Source organism: Cetorhinus maximus, chromosome 4, assembly GCF_964194155.1.
Source record: "Cetorhinus maximus chromosome 4, sCetMax3.hap1.1, whole genome shotgun sequence".
Classification (NCBI taxonomy): Eukaryota; Metazoa; Chordata; class Chondrichthyes; order Lamniformes; family Cetorhinidae; genus Cetorhinus; species Cetorhinus maximus.
In genome coordinates, this window is record NC_135882.1 from 27,190,256 (window position 1) to 27,217,482 (window position 27,227).

Below are 27,227 nucleotides of genomic sequence, written 5' to 3' on the forward strand. Positions count from 1 at the left end.
ATAGTTGAGCAACCTCTGACACAGCTAAATCTTCAACTATAAATAAAATCCCTTGCTTGCCTTTGTAAACTCACAATTAAATTCTCCAAATATGTAAGTGAGTGAAAATTCAGAAAGTTAGAGCATCGTTTTAAGAAGCAAGTTATGTTTTGCTACTCTCTAATTCAGGTTGTTCCAATGCTGGGTGACGGACATGCTGCTTCTAAACTAATTTCAGTTCTCAGTAATCTTGTCCTACATTTGACATGCTGGGAAACAAGGTTTAACATAGGAATATATCACCACTGCAGTCACAAAAACAATTAAACGCCAGCATCAATCATGCCAGCCATTGTAAGACAAATAATGACCTTTTCACATCAATATTCAAGGTTAAATTTACTCTGCTGTGGAATATTCTTTTTATATCTAGTTATGATTAAGTCCTGAGGTCATGCATCAGGGAACCAAGTATCATCTACTCAATGCAATGTTTTCTCTCAACGACAAATTGCTCTGTAGAACAGTCATACGGACTCTCCACAGATGCTGTTAGACCTGCTGAGTTTTTCCAGCATTTTCTGTTTTTGTAACAAAGTTCAAACATTTGTTTTAAGTTGATTTTTTTTTTCTGCCATTCACCTGTCCCCATTCACTAAGATCATAGATTTCACCTCTCAAGGACTGAATACTTGTCCGCTTATTGCATTGATTTCCATTGAGGTCTATGGAGTCCAATATTAGTATCTTTAATTGGCTGCAACAGTGTGCTTTCACCCCAACTTTAAAATGTCCTTCCAAATGCACCAACGATAGTTTTCTGTTTGCAGTGCCAGTCATACTAGTGTCTCCTATAATTGAGATAACAATTTAACAGACGTTGTGTTGAATTACAAGCAGCTTTATAAAAATTTTAACATGATCAGTTGTCAACTATGGGGAGAATTTTCAGCATGTCGGGCGGGCTGTGCGGGAGTGGGTATGGAGCTGATTGCTGCCTGCAATTGGTTCTGCACCACCGTTTTATGTGCGTGGGCCAATTAAGGCACGCCCAGTGTGAATCGCGGCCCCCGAGGACAGCGGGAGTGGGCGGGTGGCGGTGGGACTCCAATGGCGACCCGACAGCCTGTTGAAAAATCATGCAGGCAGCCTTCCAAAGGCTACCAACGATGGCGCACACAGAAGGATGTCTGAGAGCGCTCTCGGAGAGCAGGCCTGGCAGGAGGGCAGGTCGCCGGGGCATTGTGCCCCTAGATTCTCGGATGAGGGCCTCGAGGAGGTGGCCGCACGGCGCGAAATCATTGTGCCAAGGGATGGGAGGAGGAAGTCCCCCCGCATGACAAAACGTACCTGGGAGGAGGTGGCAGAAGGGGTCAGCGCACACAGTGCGGTGAGATGCACCTGGGTTCAGTGCCGCAAGCGGTTCAATGACCCCTTGTGATCGGGAAGGCTGAGTATCGTGTTGGCATGGGCCACTTAGCACAGCAGTTAGGTGGCCCCCCCTGACCCCCTTCCCCCAGCTGTGAATGTAGTTACTGCATTGAATCATTCACGGCATGTGGCCTTCGCTGGGTGGGCCAGCATTTATTGCCCATGTCTAGTTGACCCTGAGAGGGTGGTGCTGAGCTGGCTTCTGTATCCACTGCACGTGGTACACTTACATCCACAGTACTGTTTTGGGGGTGACCTCAAGGACCTGTACCTCGGCGCAGTGCTGGAACTCCAAAACATGTCAAAGTCAGGCTGCTGACTGACTGGGAGGGGAACTCCCAGGTGGCAGGGCAGCCATCCATCTGCTGCCCTTGTCCTTCTAGGTGGTAGTGCTTCCTTGCTTTGGGAGGTGATACAGTTTGGGTGGCAAATGTGATGGAGGCAGCTTCTGGGCAACAGGGTCAGCCCTGGCTGCTTGGAGTGAGTGTATAGCGGCTCCAGGATCACAATTCACTTGAGCTCTGCAAGGTTTCACTCAGGTGGGGGTGGCAGGGATGCAATGGCAATCCAGGTACAGGGTGGGCTAATCAATGCTCCTGCCTCCTTTTCAGGAGAAGACAGCACACAATAACTCTGAGCAGATGCGGACTGGTGGAGGGCAGGCCCAATTACTCATTCTCACCAGGTACGAGCAGGAGGCTCTCGAGATGGAGAGGCGCCATGCACCCAGGTTAAGCAGCCGCAGTGAGGTTGGGGTGTCACTGGGAGGTAAGAGTGCCGTGCACTGAGGTCACAATGTCTGTCAGTGCAAACCTTCCACTGTTGACTGTTTATTGATTTCAGCCTCCAACATGGGTTTCCCACTGATAATGGAAGGAAGACCACATCCTGATCCAGGGGCCAGGCATACACATTAACAGTGTCTCGACTTCAACTAATCAAATGTCCTTGTTCTTCCTTTCAGCCTCACCGGAGTAACGAGGGGGCAGAGGGACTGTCACTGACACCTGAGTGCCCTGAAGAGATACACGCACCAGTGTCACACCATCTCAGCCAGGCAGATACCAGCCTCTTGGTGGGGATAGTGTCCCGGGGCAGAGCGGTGAGGGCACTTCACACTCGCTTGAGGTGCAGGCGGAGGCAGCGAGTGCCCAGGGCGCCAGCAGTTGGAGGACTGCTGGGGACCAGGAACATGCTCAGTCGATGGCTGATGATGTGCCTCTGTGGGAGGATCTGGTGGAGATACATGAGGGAATGTGTGCCATGGTCTCCATGATGGAGGAGTCCATGCGGAGCATCAGCAATGCAACGACCCTCATGGTCGTGCACACTGCCGCCTCCATGGACAGAGTGACGACTCTCAGGGAGAGGCTCCTCCAGGAGAACAATCAGGGCTTCGTGGGGATGTGCTCGGACCTGCAAGCCCTCACATCGGCATTGACCTCAGCTGGTCAGTATCAGTGTGGGAGATGGATTGGGCGCCCAGTATCCGAGCTAGGTGCCCATCCATCAGTGGTGAGCAGGGAGGTCCGAAGTAACCTCATGTTGGCGCATAAACTGCTTGTCGTCTCTGTGGGCTCCTCACAGGGTTCTCTGGATGCGCCAGCAGCTCCTCCGCCCCGCTGCCAGGGACCGTGGGATCCGATGAGGCTGCGGCGACTGGGGAGATGCCAGCTGTGGCACTGGCCGCTCTCTCCCAGGCGGGGCCAGCACAGGCTCCACGGGCCAGAGGATGCTCGCCAAGGTCATCAAGGCCAACAGGACAGCAGAGTTAACAGGCTGTCTCCAATGCTGGTGCCAGCGAAAGGGGGAGCACCTAGACATAGCACCCGAAAATGTAAGTGTAAGGCACCACGGGCTTCTCACTGGTGGTTTTATGTTGCCCCAGTATTAATTGTTTATTAATCGGTGTGCAGCTCAACACCTCTGAATGAACTTTCATTTCTGTTTTGCTTTATGAAATCATTAAATGTTTTAGTTCTGAATAAGGCTCAGGGTGCTTTATTACTTCTGCAGGTGAAGGGGAACCCATGATGTTATGAGTGAATTGTTTGACATTGAGCTTTATTGACAAGGCACGTTGTTAATGTTCCTATCCAGGCAGATGCTGCTCTCAGGTATCGAGTATGGAGCCTGCAGCCCTGGCTTGTGTTGGAAGTCCATTTGTGGTGGGCTCGCTAAAGGATCATTGGATCCAAAGCCTCCCAGGTGTCCCTGCCTCCCTGGAGGTTGCCCGGGTCAGCATCTATCCTCTCAGCATTCTCCTGTGCATGCTCACCCTTGGACTCACTACTGGACTCATCGTGTACAGCCACAGCATCAACGTCTACATCTTCTTCCTCCACTGTGTACCCCCTTTACAATGCCAGACTATGGAGAGCGCAACATGCAACCACTATCAGTGACACACGATCTGGGGGGTATTGCAGTGCAGGCATTGGAAGCGCATCTTGAGAAGACTGATGGTTCTCTCTACCGCAGCCCTTGTGTAGACATGACTCCTATTGTACTGCTGCTCAGCCTCTGTTCTTGGATAGCAGAGCGGCGTCATGAGCCAATTTTTGAAGGGATAGCCCTTGTCATCCAACAGCCATCCATCCAGCCGGACTGGAGCACTGAAGAGTCTCAGCACCTGGGAGTGTCTGAGGACATAGGTGTCATGGGAGCTGCCTGGATACCTTACACAGACTTGCAGAATCAGCATCCTATGATCACACACTATCTGCACGTTCATGGAGTGGAAGCCCTTCCTGTTGACGAAGGCACTGGGCTCACCTGCTGGCGCCTTGATGGCCACATGTTTGCAGTCAATTGTACCCTGGACACGGGGGAAGCCAGCAATGGCCGCAAAGCCGCTGGCTCACTGTGTCCGGCTGGCCTCATCCCAGTGGTAGTGAATGAAAGTCAATGCACACTTGAACAAAGCGTCTGTCATCAGCTTGACACAACTGTGGACAGCTGACTGGGAGACTCCGCAAAGATCACCCACCGACCCCTAGAAAGAACCGCAGGCACGGAAGTTCAGGGCAGCCATGACCTTCAACGCCATTGGCATGGGGTGTCCACCCATACAGTTGGAGCTGACCTCAGGGCCTATCATCTGACAAATGAAGGTCACTGTCTCCCTTGAGGGATGGAGCCTCTTTTGGTACTGCATCTCAAACATATTGAGGCAGCTGCTTCGCTGCCTATAATCCCTAGCAGCAGGATAGTGGTGTCTTCTGCGGCCCCTTCTGCCTTGCACTTCCTGTTGGCCCTGCACCCCTTGTGCCTGCACCTGTCCTCCCACAGGTGGCTCCCCTGGAGGCTGAATATGGACTCCTGGCCCCCCCCCACTTCTGGCCCTCTCTTCCTCCTCAAAGGAGGTGCCTCCAGTGCAAAGCACAGCTCCCATTCCCAGGGTAAGGGAAGGTGCCTGAAATTTCCAAGGCCCCAAGAATAATGTTTACTCCACAGTCCTGACCTGAAGCCTGTTATTCCTGTACAAGCAGCTCTGAAGAGATTTGAAGCTCTCCTGTTCACACACAAGCAAGTAGCAGCAAGTTTAAAACTAACAAATAGCACTCGCAAGCCCACTCACCCCTCCTATCCCGCCTGTGGATGAGGTTTTTAAAAATGTGGCCTAGCCGCCTGCCCATTGGGCCCGTGCGACGCTCTGCAGATCGCACGAAGCCTGAAAAATCTCGGAGGGTTAATGCCTCAAGGGCAATAAGTGGCCCGTTAATTATTGGTGGGCGCGCATCTTTGCACATAGCGCACCCGCCCACCGAAATATCGCGATGGCGCGTGGTGTTGTCGGGTCACACGCTCGACGTCACCGCGCGTCATTTTACGCGTCGGCGTGTCGGGCCCACCACCGCATACTGATGTCAAAATTCTGGCCTATGATACAGACCACCATCGCCCAGATCCAAAATATAAATGGGTTGTGTGCTCACAAACCACCCAAATACCTGCCTTCTTAGAACTGATGTGTGATATAATAGAAGGAAAATCTAGTGGCGTATGCACACGGTAACTGTAATAAGTGGCAAGTCATTCTGTGGCATGATTCTTAATTTGGCATAACGTGAGCCTGCTTCTTATTAAGCACAAAAACCTATCTGTGGTATGGAGTGTATTTCATATCTAGAAGGTCAAATGCAATGTACTGTGTAGAGCATACATATTCCTTCTGCAGGTGTTAAATATTTAATACACAAGTGTTTTATTTTGTTTTCCACTCCAGCATTATTTAATAAAATATCAAAAGATTGCCTTTTGCCAAGGTAGAGGAATGTAAAGAAATATTTTGGTTTTACCTACTTCTGGCATTTAACAAGAGAAAAAAAAATCCATGCTAAACCAAGTGGTGTTTGTAAATATAATTCAGCGCGTGGATAGAATACAAGCTTGTGAGTTCACCTAATGGATCATTATGAGAAATTTTTGCCTAATCTCATGGGACAGTTGTGGGTAAAAGCATGAGGCAGACTTTTAGCTGCTAAGAGGGGATGGGAGGGGTGGGCTCAGATGCATAAGAAGGGTTAGACCCCCAAAAAATTCCGCAGATTGGAAAACTGACGCGACCTAGTTCACTTCCCAGTTTTTCAGGGATGCATTTGCAGGGCATTCAGGAAAATCTGCAGAGCCAGAGCATGGGTTTCCCGAGCTGAGTGGGACTAATCAGAGACACCAGAGTGAGAACAGAGCACGGAGCCATTAATCAATGAAACAGACAGGCTAGGAAGCATTTAAACAGTGAAACTGCATAGCTGCTGTCCTGCAAATGTGAAAGGTTATTGCTCACAGGACTTGTTTTGAGTGCGCGCTTTCTGTGCTTTACAGGTGATTCCAAATTCTTGGAAGTAATTTCTCTCACCTTGGATTTTGTTCATTTTGGTCTGAATTTCCCAGCTGGCAGCCTTTACCATAACAGAAGCTATACCATACATCTCTGATGAGGAACAAAGGAAGCTGCAAGATCGGCAGCAGCAGGAGGAGGGGGGAGGAAAAGGTTTGCCAGGTTAATACCTGGAATGGGCGGGTTGTTTTATAAGGACAGGCTGGACAGGGTAGGCTTGTGTCTGCTGGAGTTTAGAAGAATAAGAGGTGACTTGATTGCAACATATAAGATCCTGAGGGGCCTTAACAGGGTGGATGTGGAGAGGATGTTTCCTTATATGGGAGAACCTGAGAATCACTGTTTAAAAATAAAGGGTCGCCCATTTAAAACAGCGATAAGGTGAATTTTTTTCTCTCTGTGATTCTTTGGAACTCTCTTCCTGAAAAGGCAGTGGAAACAGAGTCTTTGAATATTTTTAAGGCAGAGGTGGATAAATTCTTGGGACAGAATTTTTCCCTTGTTAGGCGGGCTCAGCTGGGATGGTCGGGAAGCCAACCACCGCCCGCGATCGGCTCCGCTCCGTGATTTCACGCAGGCGGGCCAATTCAGGCCCGCCCTGTGAGGATCACGAGCAACAGCGCTGGGTGCTGCCTGTGCGGGTGGGGGGAGGAGGGAGAGCTGGGGCTTTTGAAGCGTCCGTGGGTGAGGTTTCATGCTCTTTCTAATGCCCGTCAGGGCTCCTGGCCTGCCTGCCAACCTTAAGGTTGGACAGGCAGGTCCATTAATTAGTTTAATGACTCTGTCAATGGCCTTAATTGGCCATTGACAGGTCGGCGGGCGCACAGCTGATTTTGCTGGGCCCCCACCTACCCGAAAATTTAAATAGGGTGCGGAGAAGTCGGGAGTTCCGCCAGATGTCATCCCGCATAATTTTACGCGTCGGCAAACGGGCCCCGTCCCCCGCTCACTGACGGGAAAATCCTGCCCTCTGTCACATGAGACGGGATATGCTTTTAATTCGAAAATAAAGTTTTTATTTAATGTGTATTAACTTTAGGAAACCTCATCCTGCTCGTGGATGAGGCTTCCTAAAAAATGTAAAGGCCGCTTGGCCTTTTCACTTGCCTGCCAACCGTTAGGTTGGATGGGCAGTGTAAATGCCGAGTTAATGAGGTTGTTAATGGCCTTAATAGGTGTTTTAGTTATCGGCAGCCGCGCAGCCATCTCCGGCATGCATCCTCGGAACAAAACACCGCAAGACTGTGCGTTGTCCTTGGGACGCACGCCTGACGTCATCGCGCATCATTTCACGCTTCACATATGCCCAGCGTAATATTCTGGCCTTGGTAAGCGAGGGGGTGATAGGTTATCAGGGGTAGGTGGGATGCAGATTTGAGGTTGCTATCAGATCAGCCACGATCTAATTGAATGATAGAACAGGCTCGAGGGGCCAAATGGCCTCCTCCTGCCCCTTGTCCATATGTTTGTATGTTCATATGAGAAACAATAATAACACCAATGGCACCAGCATCAGCAAGAACACAACAGAAGCTCTCATCTCCATGGTCACATATCCCTCAACAGGAGAGAGGGGATGGGCACAGAGCTTTATTTCAAAGGAAATGATGCCCCATCATAGGGTATAAAGTCAGAGGATTAGCTTCAGAAGAGGAGGAAGAGGAGGGACCTGATAGGGCCACACATCTAGCTGCCAGAGAAGCCCATGATGGATTCATCCAGGCATGGTTGAGATAACATGAGCCATAAGGCACAACAAATACACTACCCTGGCCAAACAGAAACCATTCATACAGTCCGAGATCTCTCCATCTCATTCACACACTTTACTTGTCTTCACTTCTGGTCATAACATTCTCCTCAAGACTAATGTCCATTTAAAAGACAGTAGGCAATAAAGGAGATGAATGGATAACAGGAACTTGAAATAAAGTGCATGATTCATTTATATTCCACAATAAATTAACACAGTTGCATTTTTACACTCAGCCAAGTGTAATTATTAAAACTTTCACCGCTGCTTCCGATTACCCCTAAGTGGTGCAACCTCTGTGGTCTCAACAGAGTGAGAGGTAGGCTGCTCAAACCCCTGCTCTGAGAGATGAGATGCCGATGGTGAACATCCTTTCAGTTTTGGAGGCCATGAGAGCCCCACCAAACACTGTCCCACCAGCACCTGCGCAGGGGCAGATTTGGTCATCAGGTCAAGGGGAAAAGTGTAGGGCTCTGACTGAGGGACGGGGTGAGAAGTGAGAACACCTTGAATAGAGTCCCAACTTCCATGTTCCCTTCCTTCATTTTCGCTCCCCTGGCCCCATCCACACTTCCTTGCTTATCAAGATCTGGAGAGCGCTTTGCTGCACTACAGTGAGACACTGAATGGCTAAGTTGAGGTTTTTTCTTCCATCCTGTTTAAAGTGGCAGAATGAATATGCAGGACATTGGTCTGGGACAGCATACAATTGATTGCCTGCTGCATCTGATGCTCCATGCAGATGTCCACACTTTCCATGGAGGTGGACATCAGTGCATAATGCCTGAGACACCGAAGCATTCATGTTTGAGATGGATTCCTCCAATCTCTCTCCAAGGGTTCACAAAATCTCTGGAAATGTTTGAAGGAACCTCACACATCCTGTATTGCTACTTCAGAATTGTCCTTTTCATGGTTGACCCTGGAGGCTCAGCATTTGCATCCCACTGAGAAGAGTTTGGAGTTTCCCTTCCTTGACCTCTCTGTCTCAATTTCTGGTGGTAAACTATCCACCAATATTTATTACAAGCCCACCGACTCCCACAGCTACCTCGCCTACAGCTCCTCACACCCTGCTACCTGTAAGGACTCCATCCCAATCTCTCAGTTCCTTCGCCTCCATCGCATCTGTTCCAATGATGCCACTTTCCAAAACAGTTCTTCTGACACGTCTTTCTTCTTCCTTAACCGGGGTTTTCCACCCAGGTTGATTGACAGGGCCCTCGACCGTGTCTGGTCCATCTCCCGCGCATCCGCCCTCACACCTTCCTCTCCCTACCAGAACCATGATAGGGTCCCCCTTGTCCTCACTTATCACCCCACCAGCCTCCGCATTCAAAGGATTATCCTCTGCCATTTCTGCCAACTCCAGCATGATGCCACCAATAAACACATCTTCCCTTCACCCCCAATGTCGGCATTCCATAGGGACCGTTCCCTTCGGGACACCCTGGTCCACTCCTCCATCACCCCCTACACCTCAGCACCCTCCCACGGCACCTTCCCATGAAACTGCAGAAGGTGCAACACCTGCCCCTTTACTTCCCCTCTCCTCACCGTCCAAGGTCCCAAACACTCCTTTCAAGTGAAGCAGCACTTCACTTGCAATTCCCTCAATTTAGTCTACTGCATTCACTGCTCCCAATGCGGTTTCCTCTACATTGTAGTGACCAAACGCAGACTGGGTGACTGCTTTGCGGAACACCTTCGGTCTGTCTGCAGGCATGACCCAGACCTTCCTGTCGCTTGCCATTTCAACACACCACCCTGCTCTCATGCCCACATGTCCATCCTTGGCCTGATGCAATGTTCCAGTGAAGCTCAACGCAAACTGGGGGAACAGCACCTCATCTTCCGATTAGGCACTTTGCAGCCTTCTGGGCTCAACATTGAGTTCAACAACTTCAGATCATGAACTCTCTCCTCCATCCTCACCCCCTTTTTGATCCCCCTTTTTTCTTATAATTATTATTTATTTTTAGATATATGTTTTTCTTTTCCCACCTATTTCTATTATTATTTTTAAAATTTACTTCCATCCATTGTTTTATCTCCACCTTTTAGCCTATTTCAATTCCTTCCTCCCACCCCACCCCCACTAGAGCCATCTGTCACTTGATCATCCTGCTTTCTACCCTTAATGTCACCATTAGCTCATCCTTTAGCTAATATCACCACCTTAACACCCCTTTGTCCATTTGTTTATGACTTATTTGGCAATCTCTCCTTTGCCTCCACCTATCACTGGCCCTCTAACCAGCTCCAGCTGTCCCACCCCCCTCAAATAGCTTATATTTCACCACATTTCTTATTCCTCTTTAGTTCTGATGAAGAGTCATATGGACCCGAAATGTTAACTCTGTCTTCCTCTCCACAGATGCTGTCTGACCTGCTGACTTTTTCCAGCAATTTTTGTTTCTGTTTCAGATTCCCAGCATCCGCAGTATTTTGCTTTTATCTAAAAGTTTGGAGTCTCCTCTCTCCTCCAGTGGGGGAGTCTCCTCTGCTGTCCCTGTCTATAATACATATTCCTGCTCACAAGGGATGCATATCTCACTATTTGACAACCTTTAACCTCTATCTCCTATGGAGTCCCCACTGATGGCATCTGAGCTGATGGAGGGTATGAATGAGTCACATGATGATGCTTCCTCAGAGTAAGCAGCCTCCTCTGGCAGACTGCTCATCTTCCTGCTTCAGCTTCTGTGTCACACTTGACAGACTAGTGGTAGATGAAAGAAATGAATTAGAACTGACATGCTGGAATGCCAAAACGTCACCACTGTGCAAATGTTCACATTTCAATTTGTGGTGACAGCAAAGCAGCATCAGTGATTGTTATGTGCCAACTGGCAGTGCGATTTCTAATTCTATCATCAGTTATCTGGGAGACCCCCACCTCTCTATTACTAGTAGCCATCTCCGCCACCTTGCAAGCCTCCTCGTCCATGGTCAGGGTGACTATTACTGAAGGGCCATCCTCCGGTTCTCTGCCTCTCACTGGAGTTGTGCGCTCTCTTCTCCTGCAAGGAGAGAAAGCAGAGTTTTGAGTGTGATAAATGGAAATGTGGAGAGGAGGGGAAGACAACATTTGTGGAGGGTGATTGTGAGGAATGAGGTGGCAATAATAAGGAGAGGGTGAGTGTGAGCATTGGCTGTTCAGATGGGGATGTGAGGAGATGCCTGGAACAGGAAGAATGAGTGGAGCTGCAAGGTCTGTTGGTCTGTACAGGAAAATGTTGGGAAAGTCAGAACATAAGGATGAGCGCCTGAAAGTGGAATGCCACTCACCTTTCCTGCTCTCATGAGGTCATCGAAACTCTTGTGGCACTTGTACGAGGGATCACAATTCTGTTGCTCACTTCATCAGCCACTTGCTTCCATGCTTGCTTGGTTTGAGAAGGTGGTCTTTCCACCTGTCCACTGGTAACAGCACTTCACTGTGGGACCTCACAGCCAGCCACACAATCTCCAGGGAAGAGTTAGAGAATCAGGAGCAGTGGTGGGGTAAGTGGGGGACATTCCTCCCATGTCCGGCTTTCCATCCTCTGGTTGCTGAAGCCGCAGGGATCAATCACTCTGACCCCTGCGGGGATCACTTTAACCAGAAAACCTTTCATTGACAGCAACAGGTTTTCATCACACCCGCACTCTGTGATTCGTTGAGAAACCTAGCGGTGGGATACTAATGCTTTGGTTAACTTAAAGAGCAATGGCAAAGCCCTTTTCTCTCACAATCAGGTTCAAGGCTGGCTGCTGCACCCCACCACACACCCCCATGCCCCCCATCCCACATCCCACCTGTCTGCGTACTGCTACTAGTGAGTCGCTTTCATTCAAATTCAGCACATGCTCTGTGAAAGTGGAGTTGAAAAGGAGAGGGTAACACCTGATGTTATACTCAGGCTCACATATATTCATCTTTCACAGTCTGCAAACAAATACAGTCAGTTTACCAGAACAAGTAGTCAGTTAACTCTACAAGGTCAGCTAAAAGTAAACAAAGGCATTAAGTTGAGTTTAATACTACCATATGCTGCTTTCCCTTCCGACTTCAATACTCCTTTTTTCTGCACCAGGGACATCCTTAGAAAGTGGCAATTCAGGATTAGGCAATTCAACCGAGACATCAGGTATGCCTATTCTAGGTCGATCTGCCACCTCAGGGATTAAAGGTTCGACGTCAATTACAGGTGGAATAGCTGGTTGTTGGAATGTCTCTCTATTCCTTGGATGATCCACACATGCTTTCAAACAATCCGGCCTTCCACTTCCACTTGGAATGACAAGGATCCAGTTTCAGAGTCAATTATACTAAGAACCCAACTAAGTCCATTCCGAAAATTCTGCACAAAAACGGGATCTCCCACAGTAAATCATTAAGCTTTGCTATGAATATCATGATTTAATTTTTGACGACTCTGATTCTTCTCTACCTTCCCTTCTAAGTTTGGAAACACCAGACTTAGCCTGGTACGAAGGCGTCATTTTATCAGTAATTCAGATGGTGTTGAACCCATAGTTGCATGAGGAGCCTTGGGATAATTGAGAAGAAAACATGAAAGTCGAATTTCTAGAGCACTTTCGGATAACCTCTTTGTTCCTGATTTGAAAGTTTTCACTCCTCTTTCAGCTAACCCATTTGATGAGGGATGATATTGTGTCGTTTTAATATTCTTAATTCCATTTACACTCATGAACCTCTGAAATTCTGTACTGTTGAAGACAGTACCATTATCCAAAACAATGACTTCTGGTGGGCCATGTAAACTAAAACATTGGTGCAGCTTTTCAATAGTCACACACGATGTCGGTGATCTGACTTCATACACATTCGTCCACTTAGAATGCGCACCGATGATCAATAAAAACATGGTACCCAAAAATGGACCTGCATAGTCTATATGTAGTTTAACCCAGGGTCGACCAGGCCACTCCCACGGATGCAGTGGAGCTGAAATGGACAACTATTGTTGTTATTGACACTGGAGATGGTGCTTGACCATACTTTCAATGTCACTGTCTATGATTGGCCACCAAACATAGCTTCACACAAGCATCTTCATCTTTGATATGCCTGGGTGCGCACTGTGAAACTCAATCAAGAGTGGTTCTCTTCCTTGTGAAGGGGCAACAACGTTTGATCCCCACAACAAGATTCCATCTTGACAACTTAACTCTGTTTTATGGGCATGGAATGGTCTTATCTCTTCAGGCACTGGTGAATTCGATCATTCTTGCAATACCTGGTCTTGGACTTCTGACAAAATTGGATGCCTGTTTGTTCAATTCCTTATTTTCTTCAGACATGCCGGCAAAGAGTCCAAGAAATTCAGCACAAGTACAACTTCTTGTGGCACTGGAGCATGTACAATGCGATCTGGTAACGGGAGATGACTGAGTGTGTCTGCATTTGCTACATGCACATCAGGACAGTGCGTAAAGATGTACTCATACGCTGATAAAATCAAAACCCAACACTGAATTCTTGCTGAGGCTACTGGCGGAATGGCTTTATCCTCAATGAATAAACCCATTAGTAGTTCATGGTCCGACACAATGGGGAAATGTCATCCATGCAGGTACTGGTGGAACCAGCTTCTATTCTGTGTGATAACATCGCTCCCACATCGTAAGGCCACGCATCACAGGTTAATATTAATTCTTTTGATGGGTCATGATATATTAGCAGACATGATGAATGTAATAGCTTCTTGACTTTCATGGAGGCTTCTTGTTGTTGTGAATTCCATGACCAATGATATTTATTTTTCAATAATAAGTGTAAAGTTGTTAACACCGTTGATAAGTTTGGCAAGAAGCGACTATATTATTTCAACAGGTCCAAAAAAGTCTTGAATTCAGTGACACTGGTAGGAGAGGGCACCACTTTGACTGCCCTGTCTTTGTCCTCTATTGGATGCAACCCCTTGGCATCCTCTCAGTGACCCAAGTAAGTGACTTCAGTCGCTTGGAAAGTACACTTCTCTTTCTTCAATTGTGTAACAGCTTCCAAAAATCTTCTTAAAGCCTCTTCTAGGTTGGCCAAATGTTCGGCTTCCATTGATCCTGTGATGAGGATGTTATCTAAGTACACTACGACTCGGGGAAGTCCTTGCAATAGACTTTCCATGGTCCTTTGGAGAATGATCTGCATGTGCAATCTTCCAAAGTGTAGGTGCATATATTGATACAGGCCCTTGATGGTTACATACCCTCCAGATGCACTGCCCAGCTCTAGCTGTTGGTATGCATGGTTCATGTCCAGTTTGGTGTAGGATTTCCCTCCAGCTAGCTTTGTACAAGTTTTCTATCCTCGGGATAGGATATTAATCTAGTTTGGCTGCCTTGTTCACACTCAATTTGAAGTCCCCACAGATGCGAATAGTTTGATTAGGTTTCATCACAGCGACTATGGGCGCTCCCCATTCCGAGAATTGGACTGGCTGGATGATGCCTAACTTCTCTAAGTAGCACAATTCTGCATCCACCTTCTCCTTTAGGGCATACAGCACAGGTCTGGCCTTAAAGAGCCGGGGCATCACCTCCAAATCTACATATTTTTTGCTTGTAAGCCTTTAATCTTTCTCAATTCATCACAAAATATGCTGCCGTATTTCCTTAACAGCTCAGGAACTCCTCCTGTTCTCACTTGAAATATTTCTGATCAGTTGAGCTTAATTTTTTATAACCAGTCTCGGCCCAGAAGACTAGGCCCTTCACCTGTCACTATGATTACTGGAAGCTGGGCTGTCTGTTGTCTATAGGACACAGGTATTGTGGCGAAGCCCTTTACCTGTATTGACTCTCCAGTATATGTCTTCAGTTGAGCCATGGTTTGCTCCAGTTTCAGTGGCTGGATTCCTTCATTTAGGTATTTAAATGTGTGTTCTCCCACCGCTGTGGCCAAGGCTCCCGTATCTACCTCCATGACTAGAGGCTTCCCATTCACTTGAAGGATAATGGTGATTGGTTCAGTTTTTACTGCTTTGACATTGTATAGGGAATAGATATCAGTATCGGCAGCTTCTGGTTCTGTTATATTATTCACATCAATCATCTTGGGGTGCTGTCTGATGGGCTGTCTCGATTTCGCCCTGCATTGCTTTATTACGTGCACTTTTTTTGTGGCAGTAGTGACATTCTGCCTCCTTGAATCTGCAGGTTTCCAGTACATGGTACCCCCCACACCTGTAACAGATTAACTCCAGAGTCGCTGCTGAAATGCTTCCACTAGGCCTTTTTGTTTCTCAAACAGCTGAGGCTGTCTCCCGCTTTGCTGCTGTCTCTCTGGCTTTCGCGCCATGCCTGGCGGTAGGTTCCCACCCCAACTGAAGAACGGCACAATGTTGCACACTCTGTAAAGCCTGTGAGTCCCCTGCAGCACTTTCCATGGCTAGCGCTATTTCCATGACGCACTTCAAATCGATATTAACTGCTGCAAGTAAACGGCACTGAATGACGTTGTCGCTAACGCCACAAACTAATGGGCCCCTCAACATGTTATTGAGTGTGTCTCTGAAGTCACAGTGCTCAGTCAACTGCTTCAACTTTGCCATATAAGTTGCAATGGACTCTCCCAGGTCCTTAATCTGGAGTTAAACTTAAACCTCTGCATTATTACCAATGGTTTCGGCTGAAAGTGCGTCTTCACAAAGTCTACCAATTCTTTAAAAGATTTAGAATTGGGCGGGTTCAGGGCTGTCAGACTGCGGATGAGGTTTTACATCTTGCTACTACAGACACTTAACAGAATTGCTTTCTGCTTCTCCTTCGCATTTATTTCATTCACCATGAAATAAAAACCTAGGCGTTCTACGTACTGGCTCCAGTCTTCCATGGATGCGTCATAAGGGTTGATTCTGCCAAAGAGTGGCATGACTGGTGAGTGTGCTTTTCTTTCTTTTCTTAAGAACGGGTGTACTCAGATTCATGAGGCGAGGAGCAGCATCGGAGCTATCCCATCCTCATCGCCAAATGTAATGGGCTTGATGTACCAGACAGGTTTCTTGAAACAGGTAACATGTGCTGCTTTCCCTTCTGGCTTCAATGCTCTTTTTTCTGTTGCCTTCTCCAATGTGACTGCCAACTTTAGGTCTGTCCCCTCTCTCCCACCCCCTTGCAGACTTCAACCCTCTCCTGATACTACTTTCTCCTGTGTTTAGTACTCTCTCCACCCTCCTTTTAACTATAGTATTGCCTTTTGATGCTCTCTTTCACCCTCCTCCTGAATTTGTACTGCCTCCCAACACTCTTTCACCCTACTCTCGACATCAGACTATGCTTCCAATGTTCTGTCCAGCCAAACACGTAACATTTAAACTGACCTTTGCCACACTTCATTCATCTGACCCTCAACTTCAGTCTCTGTAATGAACTTGATGTACCAGGCAGGTTTCTTACTTGAGATGGATAACTTTATTATGAAGCTCTTTTAGAAGCGACATGCTTGAACTAGGTCCATGACTCGAAAGCTCCACCCCTCGGATTACTCGCGCTTAGGGCTCATTCGTCAGTGCAATCATGTGACCCTAAAGGCAGTAGAAAAGGTTATACCTACAATCACTACAGTCCCCAAGCTCCTGCTGCCTCTCTCAGGTAACAGTAGTGGTCGGATTTTCGTCACATAGTGGGGGAAAGAGAAGCAGGGTCTGTTTTTGTGACAGAAACCCGACTCTAGTGGAAAACTGATTGAAGTTGAGACTTTCTTGGAGGTGAGCCCTTAATTAATATGGAGGAAGTTTTCCTGTCCAAGTAAAGCTAGTGGGAGCAGGAGTGCAGGTGGGTTTCAGATACCGAAGGCAGCCATCACTGATGCTGTTAAGGGAGAGAGTTTGTGCCAAAGTCTTCACAGCACCAGAGGAAAGTGAGAAGACAAAGGGGAGCCAGAGGATTGGCACCCACAGGGGACAGAAGAGAGTTCCTCTTCCAAGAGGGTGGCAGGAAGAAGCCACCTCATCATGCCATAGGGCCACTTCTCTGTTTGGCGTCATCTCTCTCTGCCTCCAAATCTTCCTCACCCCCGGACTCCTTCCTCCCCCTGGACTCCTTCTCCATCCTCCTCTTCCCCCAGTGAGATGTCTTCTTCCAGGGCCTCATCGTCCTCAAGGTCCACACCTCCCAGGAAAGCCAAGTTATGGAGAGCACAGCACACCACCACAATGACCAGGACTCTTGCAGGAGGATATTGCAGGCTGCCACCTGACCAATCCAGGTACAAGGCCTAGTGCCCTCTAAGCCTGTGATGCCTCATCAGTTGTGAATATGAAATATTTTCCAGTCTTGACAAAGAGAGCATCTGTCACCTGGGTGAGGCACCCTGTGCATGCACCTGTGAGATGCTGCCAAGGTCCACACTGACGAGGTCACAGATTCCTGTGACCATCTGCCTAGAGAATCGCAGTCTCCTTTGACACTGGTTGTCAGACATCTTCAGGTATCTTTGGCTCTGCCTGTTGTGAGGTCTCTTGCTGGGGATGATGGTGACCTCCTTACAGGTCCTCTTATTTGTGTGGAAACCATTGCCAAGGTGGCTGTAGTATTTCCCAATTATCACCCAAGCATCTTTCTTAACTGTCTGAGTCCTTACACAACCCATCTTGAATTCCTGGCTCAGAGTGATGTCTCCTTCCCCTTTGTGCCCCTCATCCCTCTCTTCTGGCCTCCTCTGCTCTGCTCTTCCAGTGGACTCGATTTCTGAGGGTGAAGCATCCATTTCTAGCTGAATCCTTCTTGGTGCTTGTCCAAACAGCCTTGCCCACTGCTCTGATGTCCACATGAAGCCAGTAGGGTGATGAGGCCCTGAACTGGCAAAGTTCATAAGGCTTGCTCCTCACAAGACCTGTGATGTGTTGCTGCAACTTTAACTTCAAAGGGGGTATAAGCACTTTAACCTATGAAAAGCATTAACACTAATCTTTTGAAACTTTCCTGACCTCCATGATTCGTCCCCGATATGGTCCATGCCTGACTTCAGCCAGTCTGAAGCAGACAGCTGCTGAGCATCAGCCGCCCTCAGCACAATTCAAAACATTTTGCAGAGGTGGGTTTTTAACAAGCCCTCAGCTACTCTGATAAACCTGTTTAGAAGAGCAAAAGAGTTTGGAGGCCCGCGGTCTCGCGAATATCACTGAAGCTGGAAACGGGGGCAGGAAAACGCTACCATCATTTCCTGTGTCCGCTCGCCTCTGCTCCTGCCCGAATCAGACTATGAAAATTGGGCCCAAGATGTTGCATAATCGAGAACTACACTATTTTAAAAATATGACAATATTATGTTTGTTCTGAAGAAAGGTTACAGACCTGAAACGTTAGCTTTGTTTCTTTCTCCACAGCTGTGGCAGATCTGCTGAGTATTCCCAGCATCTTCCGTTTTTAATTTTGTGTTCGCTATGATAGGTTGTAAAGGTCAAGGGATTTGGCATGACATAGCATGTGACAATTCGCTTCCTTTGGTTGTGGGAATAAAAATTCAATTCTTTCAAGTGCATAAACTTTTCTATTTTAATCATGAAACCATTTCAAATCAGTATTCATAGTGGTCGTTTTGGTGCCAAGGAGACAGAATTACTGGTGAGCAAGCCAAAATCAAATCAGGTTATTTAATTTCTATTTTGCCTTATGGGTTGATATCCCCTGTATACTCTCACATGTCCTGTGCAGTTCTGAAGAAATATCTGTATCACATTCATCCTGCAATGCAGTAACATGTTGAAAAATAAATTATTGTTAGAATCTTCTCCAGTTATTTGCAGTTTCTTTTCAATATCTTTTTCAGTACCTAGATCAATCACATTGCTGTGTTATTCATGGCAAGAGCACTTTAACAGCCTCATTGTTATTCATTGCAAATGATCAAATTGAAAAATTGCAAGAAAAATGTAGCAGTATGACCAAACTTAAAGATTTGTTTCCAGACTAGCAGCACAGCCAACTTGATCACTGTTTCTGACTTCAATGAATGATTTTGAAGAGAAAATGGTTGAAGATGTCTTTCATAGTCTAACCCAAGTAATGGGTATGGGTATAGATGAGAACCCCACTTCTATAACCCCAATTTTACACAGAATTAAACAGTCAGATATGTAACAATCCTTAAATGTCTAAAATTCTCCTCTGTTGTTTCTTCACTCATTCTGTTCACTTTCCACATTCTTGATTGACAGGAAATATCTCCCAAATAATAGTGACTGTCACTGAACTGAATGCAGCATAAGGCTTATGGAACAAATTGAGAAATGTTTTTGTGAAATTGGTGTAGCCCAGAATGAGTTGCGACTTTCTCAGTGACCCTCTCATGGTACAACATTCACCCAAGTATAACAGTGGCTCCCTTCTATAATGTGCCAAAATAAAATGTTGCTCTTTTATATGTATTATATATAACCTCATAGGTCATGGCTGTGTACTTTTGGCCTACCTGTATACATACAACCTATTGACGAATTGGGACTTAGTGCAAAGGATTTTCCCAGCCTTGGCAGCAGAAAAATAACAGGGAGCCAGATAGGGATGGCTCCACAATATATTCACAGCATCGGGGAGATTTTGCAATGGTGGGACCGAATGCACATGAGTTGCTCGCTGAACAGAGTTGGGCAGCATATTTAAATAATTCAGGCCCTTATTTGAGAGCTATGTTGTCAATGGTGAAGTCCTTGTGACTTAGAGGAGATGTAATTGCCTTGTCAGGTGAGTGAGAACTATGTAAATATTGTCCAAATGTTAGCCAGCCCTGGAATGGAAGGCCCATCATGAGCTTTCCCGATAGAAGAGTTGTCTTTTTTGCTGTCTAATCAAAGTGGACTCGACTGAAAGACTGAAAGCATGGAGTGGATTCTCAAGACACTGTCATGGAGATAGCACTGTCTTGCCACCACTACCTGTCATGATAATAGCTGATTGTGGTTGTGGACTCCAGTATTAGATACTATACGGTACTCTGTACGATGTAAGGGGTCACCTGACCTGGGGTTGGAGGTCAGATAGCACATGTTGGAGCTTGTCTTGATAGAATTCAGATACCGCAGATATGTGTTCATGTTAGGAAAATGTGATATCAATAAAATTAGATCAGCTACAATGTCAACGGCCTGTGCGCATCATTAAGAAACAAGAAACAAGACATGGATGAAAATTTTCTCCCCGTCGGGCGGGCCGATCGGGAGTGGGCGTGGGAAGGCGGAGAACCAATCACCGCCTGCGATTAACTGCACACTGCCATTTTACGTGGGCAAGCCAATTATGGCCTACCCAGCATGACAAGCACCCGGAGGTGCTCAACACTATCTCTACGGGCGGGGGGAGTCCGGGGGGGGGGGGGGGGGGGGGGGTCGGGCCTGCGCTCTTTCGCGCACATCTCCCCGAGGCATTGAGCTGCCTCAGGGAGATTAATTTCATAATGTGAATTTTAAATAATGAAGCTAAAAAATTATTTATACATGTCCTCTCATGTGACACTGCCACATGAGCTGGGGCATGTTTTTAAAATGTTCGAAAAATATTTATTAATGTAATAAACCCTTCATGAAACCTCACCCCACCCATGGATGAGGTTTCATGAAAAATGCGAAGGCCACTTGGTCTCTTCACCTGCCTGCCAACCTTAAGGTTGGATGGGCAGCCCTGTCAATATCTTTAATTGCTTTATTAATGGACTTAACAGGCCTTTGCCAGTTCGACGGGCAGGCAGCAGTCTCAGGTGCGCGCCCGCCAAACTAAAGATCGGAATGACTCAACGTGATGTTGGGACACACGCCCAGGGTCACTGCGCATCATTTTACATGTTGGCATTCAGGACCCGTCGCCACACGCTGAACAGAAGCTTCTGCCCATGGTGTCAGAAGCAAACTAAATGCAACAATGGATGCTCTGAAACTACTGTTTGGAGGCCAATCTTGCCGAAAACTGGAGGAGGTTTTGGCAGCGATTTGAGCTGTACCTCACAGCGACGAGCAGTGATAAATAAGACCCTCAGGTACAATCTTCCATCTTTCTTCATGTAGCAGGGGAAAAAGCCATAGAAGTCTATGGCACATTCACATTTGAAAGTGATGAAAAGCGAAATGGCATGAAAGAAATACTGGAAAAAATTGAAGCCTACTGCAGCTCTAAGAAAAACACCACGTACGAAAGATATTGATTTTTTGCGTGCAGACAACGCAGTGACAACATTAGTCAGCGTGTAATTGAGCTGAGAAAATGAGCTAAACCATGAGAATTTGGAGAGCTTGAAGAATCACTCATCCGAGTTAGGATAATTTGCAGGATCACAAATGACTCTCTGTTTTGAGAGAAGTTGATTTCACGTTGGAGAAAGCAATAGGTATCTATAGAGCAGCAGAGACAGCGAAATGCCAGATTAAACAGATGACAGAAGATGACAAGCCACACACCATCAAGCAGTTAGATGTAGTTAAACAGAAACAGCCCTGGAAAAGAACAAATAGGCAGCCTGAAGGTAAAAAGAACAAAACTGCTATTAAAACATTTAAATGCAGCCGATGCGGAACAGAGCATTTACCACATAGTTGTCCAGCTTACAGATAGCTGTGTAAGAACTGCAATAAACAAAATCACTTCACTAAGATGTGTAAATCAAGGGAAGTACACATGATTGCGGATGACAGTACAGGCACTGAAACTAAACTTTTTGTTGGTACAGTGACAACAAATTCCAAAGACGACGAATGGAAGGCTGCTTTAAAAATTGCCAACATGATGGTGAATTCCAAGCTTGACACAGGTGCACAAGCAAATGGCATTCCCCTAAGCCTACATCGTAAGATAATCAAAGAAAAACAGCTAATTAAAACTAAAGTGAAGCTGTCTACTTATACAGGTGAAAAAAATGCAGTAGAAGGCAAGTGCACACTTAAAGTGAACTATTAAAAATAGTCTCAAGCATTTCCATTCACAGTGGTGAAAACTGATGTAAAACCCATTCTTGGAATCAAAGCTTGTGAAAATCTGAAGCTAATCAAGAGAATAATGACTGTCACCACTGATGACATACTGAGCGAGTATAAAGATGTGTTCCAGGGGATTGGCTGCCTAAAGGGAGAACACAGCATCAAGATTGACAAAACTGCGACACCTAAAATACACCCACTCAGGAAAATACCAGTAATGCTGAGAGACCGACTGAAAGCAGAGTTGGACAGAATGGAGAAACTTCACATCATCAAGAAAATTGAAGAAGCAACAAAGTGGGTTAATCCAATTGTAATACAGGAGTCCTGCACAAACTTACTTCCAGCAGCAAAGTTGTCTCAGGATTATCCCAGCAAAAGAGAAACGCAAGTGACCTGGAAGCGACTCCTTGAAGAAAAGTTTCAGTATTAATTTTCTCTTCAGCGTTTGATCAGAGTACATAATGAAAAATTAGGTGGGGAGAATTGCATGACCATAATGGAACCTGTTAATAACATAGAGTAAAGGAACTGATGCAGTGAAGTTACCTTCTTGGCTTAGCCAATTTCAGACCAATATCACAGATATTGGACAGGATCTTCCCAGTGCCACAGAGGCAGCTTTGAAAGTGGGATTCGGAGCAAGATAAGAGATAAGGGGGTTGAATAGGTATCCTGATGTGTTCCTGCCTCCTAGCAATCCTGCTAGAGTCAAGTGAACATCAGTAATATCCATCCGGTGACAAGCCAATGATGATTAATTAAGGAATTGATTAGATAGAGGGGGAGAACTCTGCCTGGTGATGGAATGGCCTCCCGCTGAGTGTGGAAACCGACAGCTCTGCAGGGGCAGCCTTCAGGCAGCAGGCTGGGTGGCTTTCAGAGCCAAAGGCAATATGCCCCAATGACAGGGCAGTGGGTATGAAAGGCCAGGAGGGATTTCGCCTTTGCTGCAAACCCAGGGCGGGTCTGGAGCTGGAAATGGTTCAGCTAAACTATCACCAGCAGATTCTGCCCATAACATTATTTCGAAGAAGGACGCCTCTACCAAAGATGGCAATGATGGTGTAATGATAATGCCACTGAACTAGTAATCCAGAGGTCCAGTCTAATGCCCTGGGCATGGGGTTCACCATGGCAGCTGGGAGAGTTTAAATTGAATTAATAAATCTGCAATATAAAGGGATATCTGGAATAAAAAATCTATTCTGACCAAAGGCAACCATGACAACTGTTATCAATTGTTGTAAAAACCTAAGTAGTTCATTAATTCCTTTAGGGAAGGAAATCTGCCATCCTTAGCTGGTCTGACCTACATGTGACTCCAGGTTGAGAGCAATGTGGCTGACTCTTAACTGCCCCTGAAATGACCTACCAAGCCACTCAGTTCAAGGGCAATTAGGCATGTGCAACAAATACTGGCCTAGCCAGTGATGCCCGCATCGCATGAAAGGAGAAAGAAGAAAAAAGCAAAATCTTGTTCTCACAGCAAGGCCTTTAACATTGGCCAGGACAATTCAGATTGGTGGAGTGTTGTGTCCCACCATCCGAAGAGTCGGCGGGAAACACATCCCGCTTGAATGAACGTCAACTGGCTGCAGGCCGGACTTCCGCCCCTCACTTGGGAGAAAGTCCCTCCTTAGAGAGCTGCCAGCCAATCAGATTGGCTGGCAGCTCGCTAGACTCTGCAGCAAAAAAAGCTGCAGTGGACAGATGTGGAACTTTGTGTAATCCACGGAGTCTAAGTCCCAGGAGTGCAGGAAAAGCTGAGCTTCCGGGGCCTCAAGGCTGGGTGGGGAAGGCCAGGGAGGGTGGATAGTGGGGGATTGGGGTGTCGGGAGAGAGGCTGGTGTGGGATGGGAGGTCCAGCGGCCTCCAGACCTTTAGTGGGGGGATGCCTGAAGTTAGAAGGGGCTTCTGATGAAGGTGACACCCACCCCCGCTCCTGCCCGAGTCCTAAACCTGATTAGTTTCAGACATCCCCCACACCCGGGAAATCCTCCTGCCAGCCTAAAAATTGAGGCTGGTGGGAAATGGCCCTTAAGTGGTCACCTAAAACCTACCACAGGGGAGCATGTAATCCAAGCCAGTGTGTGGCGCAGAATGACCATTATGCACAGACCTAGCAGCCTAAAACTGAACCCTCCTAAGGCATTATGAACCAACAGCAGCAAAACCTTATGCTGTCACAATCTGCAAATCTGCCCATCACTCTTCCATTGCCATCAAGTTTAAAGACCTCCAATTCAATATGCATGTAGAGAATATGCTAGGAGCAGCATCAGCCATAGCTTAGGTACAAGTAGCAAACAGAATTATTTGCATTTAAACACAATATTGGACGTGTTATAGACAAAGCAATGGATAAGAATGAAATGGTGATGAATGGTTGTGAATAATGAGATAATCTCTATGATTAAGCATGGCAGTGCCCAGTACCTGGGCGCAAGTACAAGGCTAAAACTTTTTCCTCAGCTACCTCACAAACAACACCTTCACTTTAGCAAGTAACATTCATACCACACAAGTGCCAGGCAATGACCCTCTCAAACAAGACATTCAATGGCATTATTATCACTGAATGCCCCGCTATCAAAATCTTGGGGATTACCATTGATCAGAAACTTAACTAGACCAGCCATATAAATACTATGGCTATAAGAAAATACTGGGAATTCTGTGGTGAGTAACCCACCTCCTGACTCCGCAAAGCCTGCCCACTATCTTCAAAGCACAAGTCAGGAGTATGATAGAATACTCTCCACTTGCCTGGATGAGTGCAGCTCCAACAACAATCAAGATGTTTGACACCATCCAGGACAAAACAGCTTGCTTGATTGGCACCCCATCCAGCACCTTAAACATTCACTCCCTCCACCAACAACGCTGAGTGGCAGCAGTATGTACCATCTACAAGATGCACTGGAGCAGTTCACCAAGGCTCCTTCGACAGCACCTTCCAAACTGTGATGTTTACTACCTAGAAGGACAAGAGCAGCAAATGCATGGGAACACCATCACCTGCAAGTTCCCCTCCAACTGTTTTTGATTTATTATTAAACTCCATTGAGGTGGAACGTAGCCACTATAACTGGTTGAATACTGCTAATTAGAGCTACAATTTGAAAAGAAAAAGGGCATATTTAAATATTAAAACAGTTGATATTATCAAAAAGTCATTCATGTTATATAATACAATATTACTTCAGCTCTCTGTGTGAGATTAGGATGTCAGAGTAGGCAATCCGTGTTAACTATGTACAACATGGCCTGATAGTGCCAATTCCAAGAAATGAAAACAATCCAAATATTGCATTTCAAGCTTACGTTCTTGAAAGGATGTGAAAAGCATCTGGAAGTGACTGCTCCGACTCCCCTCATCAGCCCACATGCGAATGACGCCTATTCCTGTGCGAAGCATCAAATCGTTGGCCACGGTGCTGCAGAATTTGGCTTTAAGATCCTCCACTGAATTGCTTCCATCATAGATGGCCACAAAATTGCGCTTACACTCATTTGAATTCTGCATCTCGTAGTCAAGAAATCTCAAGTAAATCTAATGAAAGAGAAAAAGAAATGACTCACATAAGACTCATAACTAAAATTCTTCAAAGTTAACCAAGGGATATGTGCTGGCCTGTGATCAGCCAACTTTGATCTAATAATGAAGAAATACTGGAGGCACATGTAAACTGCTTTACCAAACTGAGGAGAAATTGAATAACTGAAAGAATGGACTAAAGGTTTCTTCCATCAGTCATTCACCCTATTCTCATTTACCAAAATGCTATTTGCAGAGCACATTATTCCTATTCAATCACATTGTAAAGGCACTAGTTCTATGCCTAGTCCAGTATTAAAATAAGATAAATTCAGCAGCCAGTCCTTCAGTGAGAATGTATTTAACTAAAAGGGAACAGACATTAAAGGCCATGTGACTATACTGCAAAGGCAGGTTACAAATGGACAATCAACAGCAATGAGTCAAGTTTTGTATGCCAAGAACCAACAAGACTTTTAACTGACAAACAAGCTGGGAGCTGAAATGAAAATTAATCATAAACAGGCATAATTAAATGACTTTATGAATATGCTATCCAAGAGATATCTGATGCATACGGCCAAACAGTGGTATGTGTTTGTCCAGATTTAAGTGACTGTCTTGACCATTGAACTGATATGTCTGGGTCGACACCCACATCCCTTGGAAATGCAAATTCCAAAACCACTTCAAAGTGTTAATAGGTCCAGAATATTCCCCATTTGTATGTTAATGGACTATTCACGCACCCAGGATGTGGAATTGATGCAAGATTTAAGATGCTACAATCAAAAGTAGTAGGGGTGCAGGGGTGCAGGGGGGGTGGGGGGCGGTGAGGTGTTTTGTCAACCATTGTCACGGGTGCAATTTCCTTGAACTATAAGAAGCTTATGTTTTGGGACAAGGAAACAACTTGCAAGGGTAACCACAGATTGATCACCCACACTGATTGGAACGTACTTCTTTGAGTGGTCATCAGGGTGAGTATTGTTTGAAATGGAGGCGGGTGAAAGGGAACAATGTTTGTGAGTATTGATTGAAATTGAAGGGAGCAGGTTCCTGACGTTTGTATGTTATCAATAAGCAGTTAAAAGAACATTGAGTTGTACTACGTTGTGAGCATTCTCCATTTTACCCCACCTGGACATGCTCAAGTTGGGCTCTGGAATTAGAGCATGAGAGGGAGGTGCGGATTCACCCCTCTACAGTGGTTATAAAGTTGATTATCTCACTCTTCATAGGTTAATTAAATCAATGAAATTGTCAAAATGCGGTGGAATATGATTAGTGTGATCACCCAGAGCAATTACCCAACTTATCACACTAACCAGCTAATAACACTAACTCAATAAATTGTTCTGTAGCAAAGTCCAATTGCAGTTGCCTTATCTGAAACCACTAATGACTTAAGACTCAGAATCAAAGGGCGAGATTTTAACTCATTGAAATCCAATCCATTTACGCAGAGTTAAAATCAAAACCTTAGGGCAGAATGTTACGCTGATTGGGCGGGCGTGCGCCCGAACTGATCCGGCATGAAGTCGCGCGAGATGACATTGGGCGAGCGTCCCAACATCATCCCGCGCCCGCACGATATTTCGGTTGGCGGGCAGGCACAAAAGTCGGAGGCGGGCCCATCAACAATTAAGGGGTCAATTAAGGTCATTAACAGCACAATTGTCTTTAATTTTACATTGTCTGTCCAAGCTTATGGTTGGCAGATGGGCGAATCGGCCAGGCGGCCTTTACATTTTTCATGAAACCTCATCC

General features: G+C 46.2%; 1 protein-coding gene across 1 annotated transcript in view; it reads right to left on the minus strand.

Annotated features, from left to right (window-relative positions):
• The window catches only part of LOC144679409 (neuropilin and tolloid-like protein 1), a 78,688-nt gene that overhangs the window by 36,008 nt on the left and 15,453 nt on the right, over positions 1-27,227 (minus strand). The window contains exon 4 of the mRNA XM_078539767.1: positions 25,244-25,472. Within this exon, the coding sequence (XP_078395893.1) occupies positions 25,244-25,472 (229 nt within the window). The remainder of the gene's footprint in view (positions 1-25,243; positions 25,473-27,227) is intronic.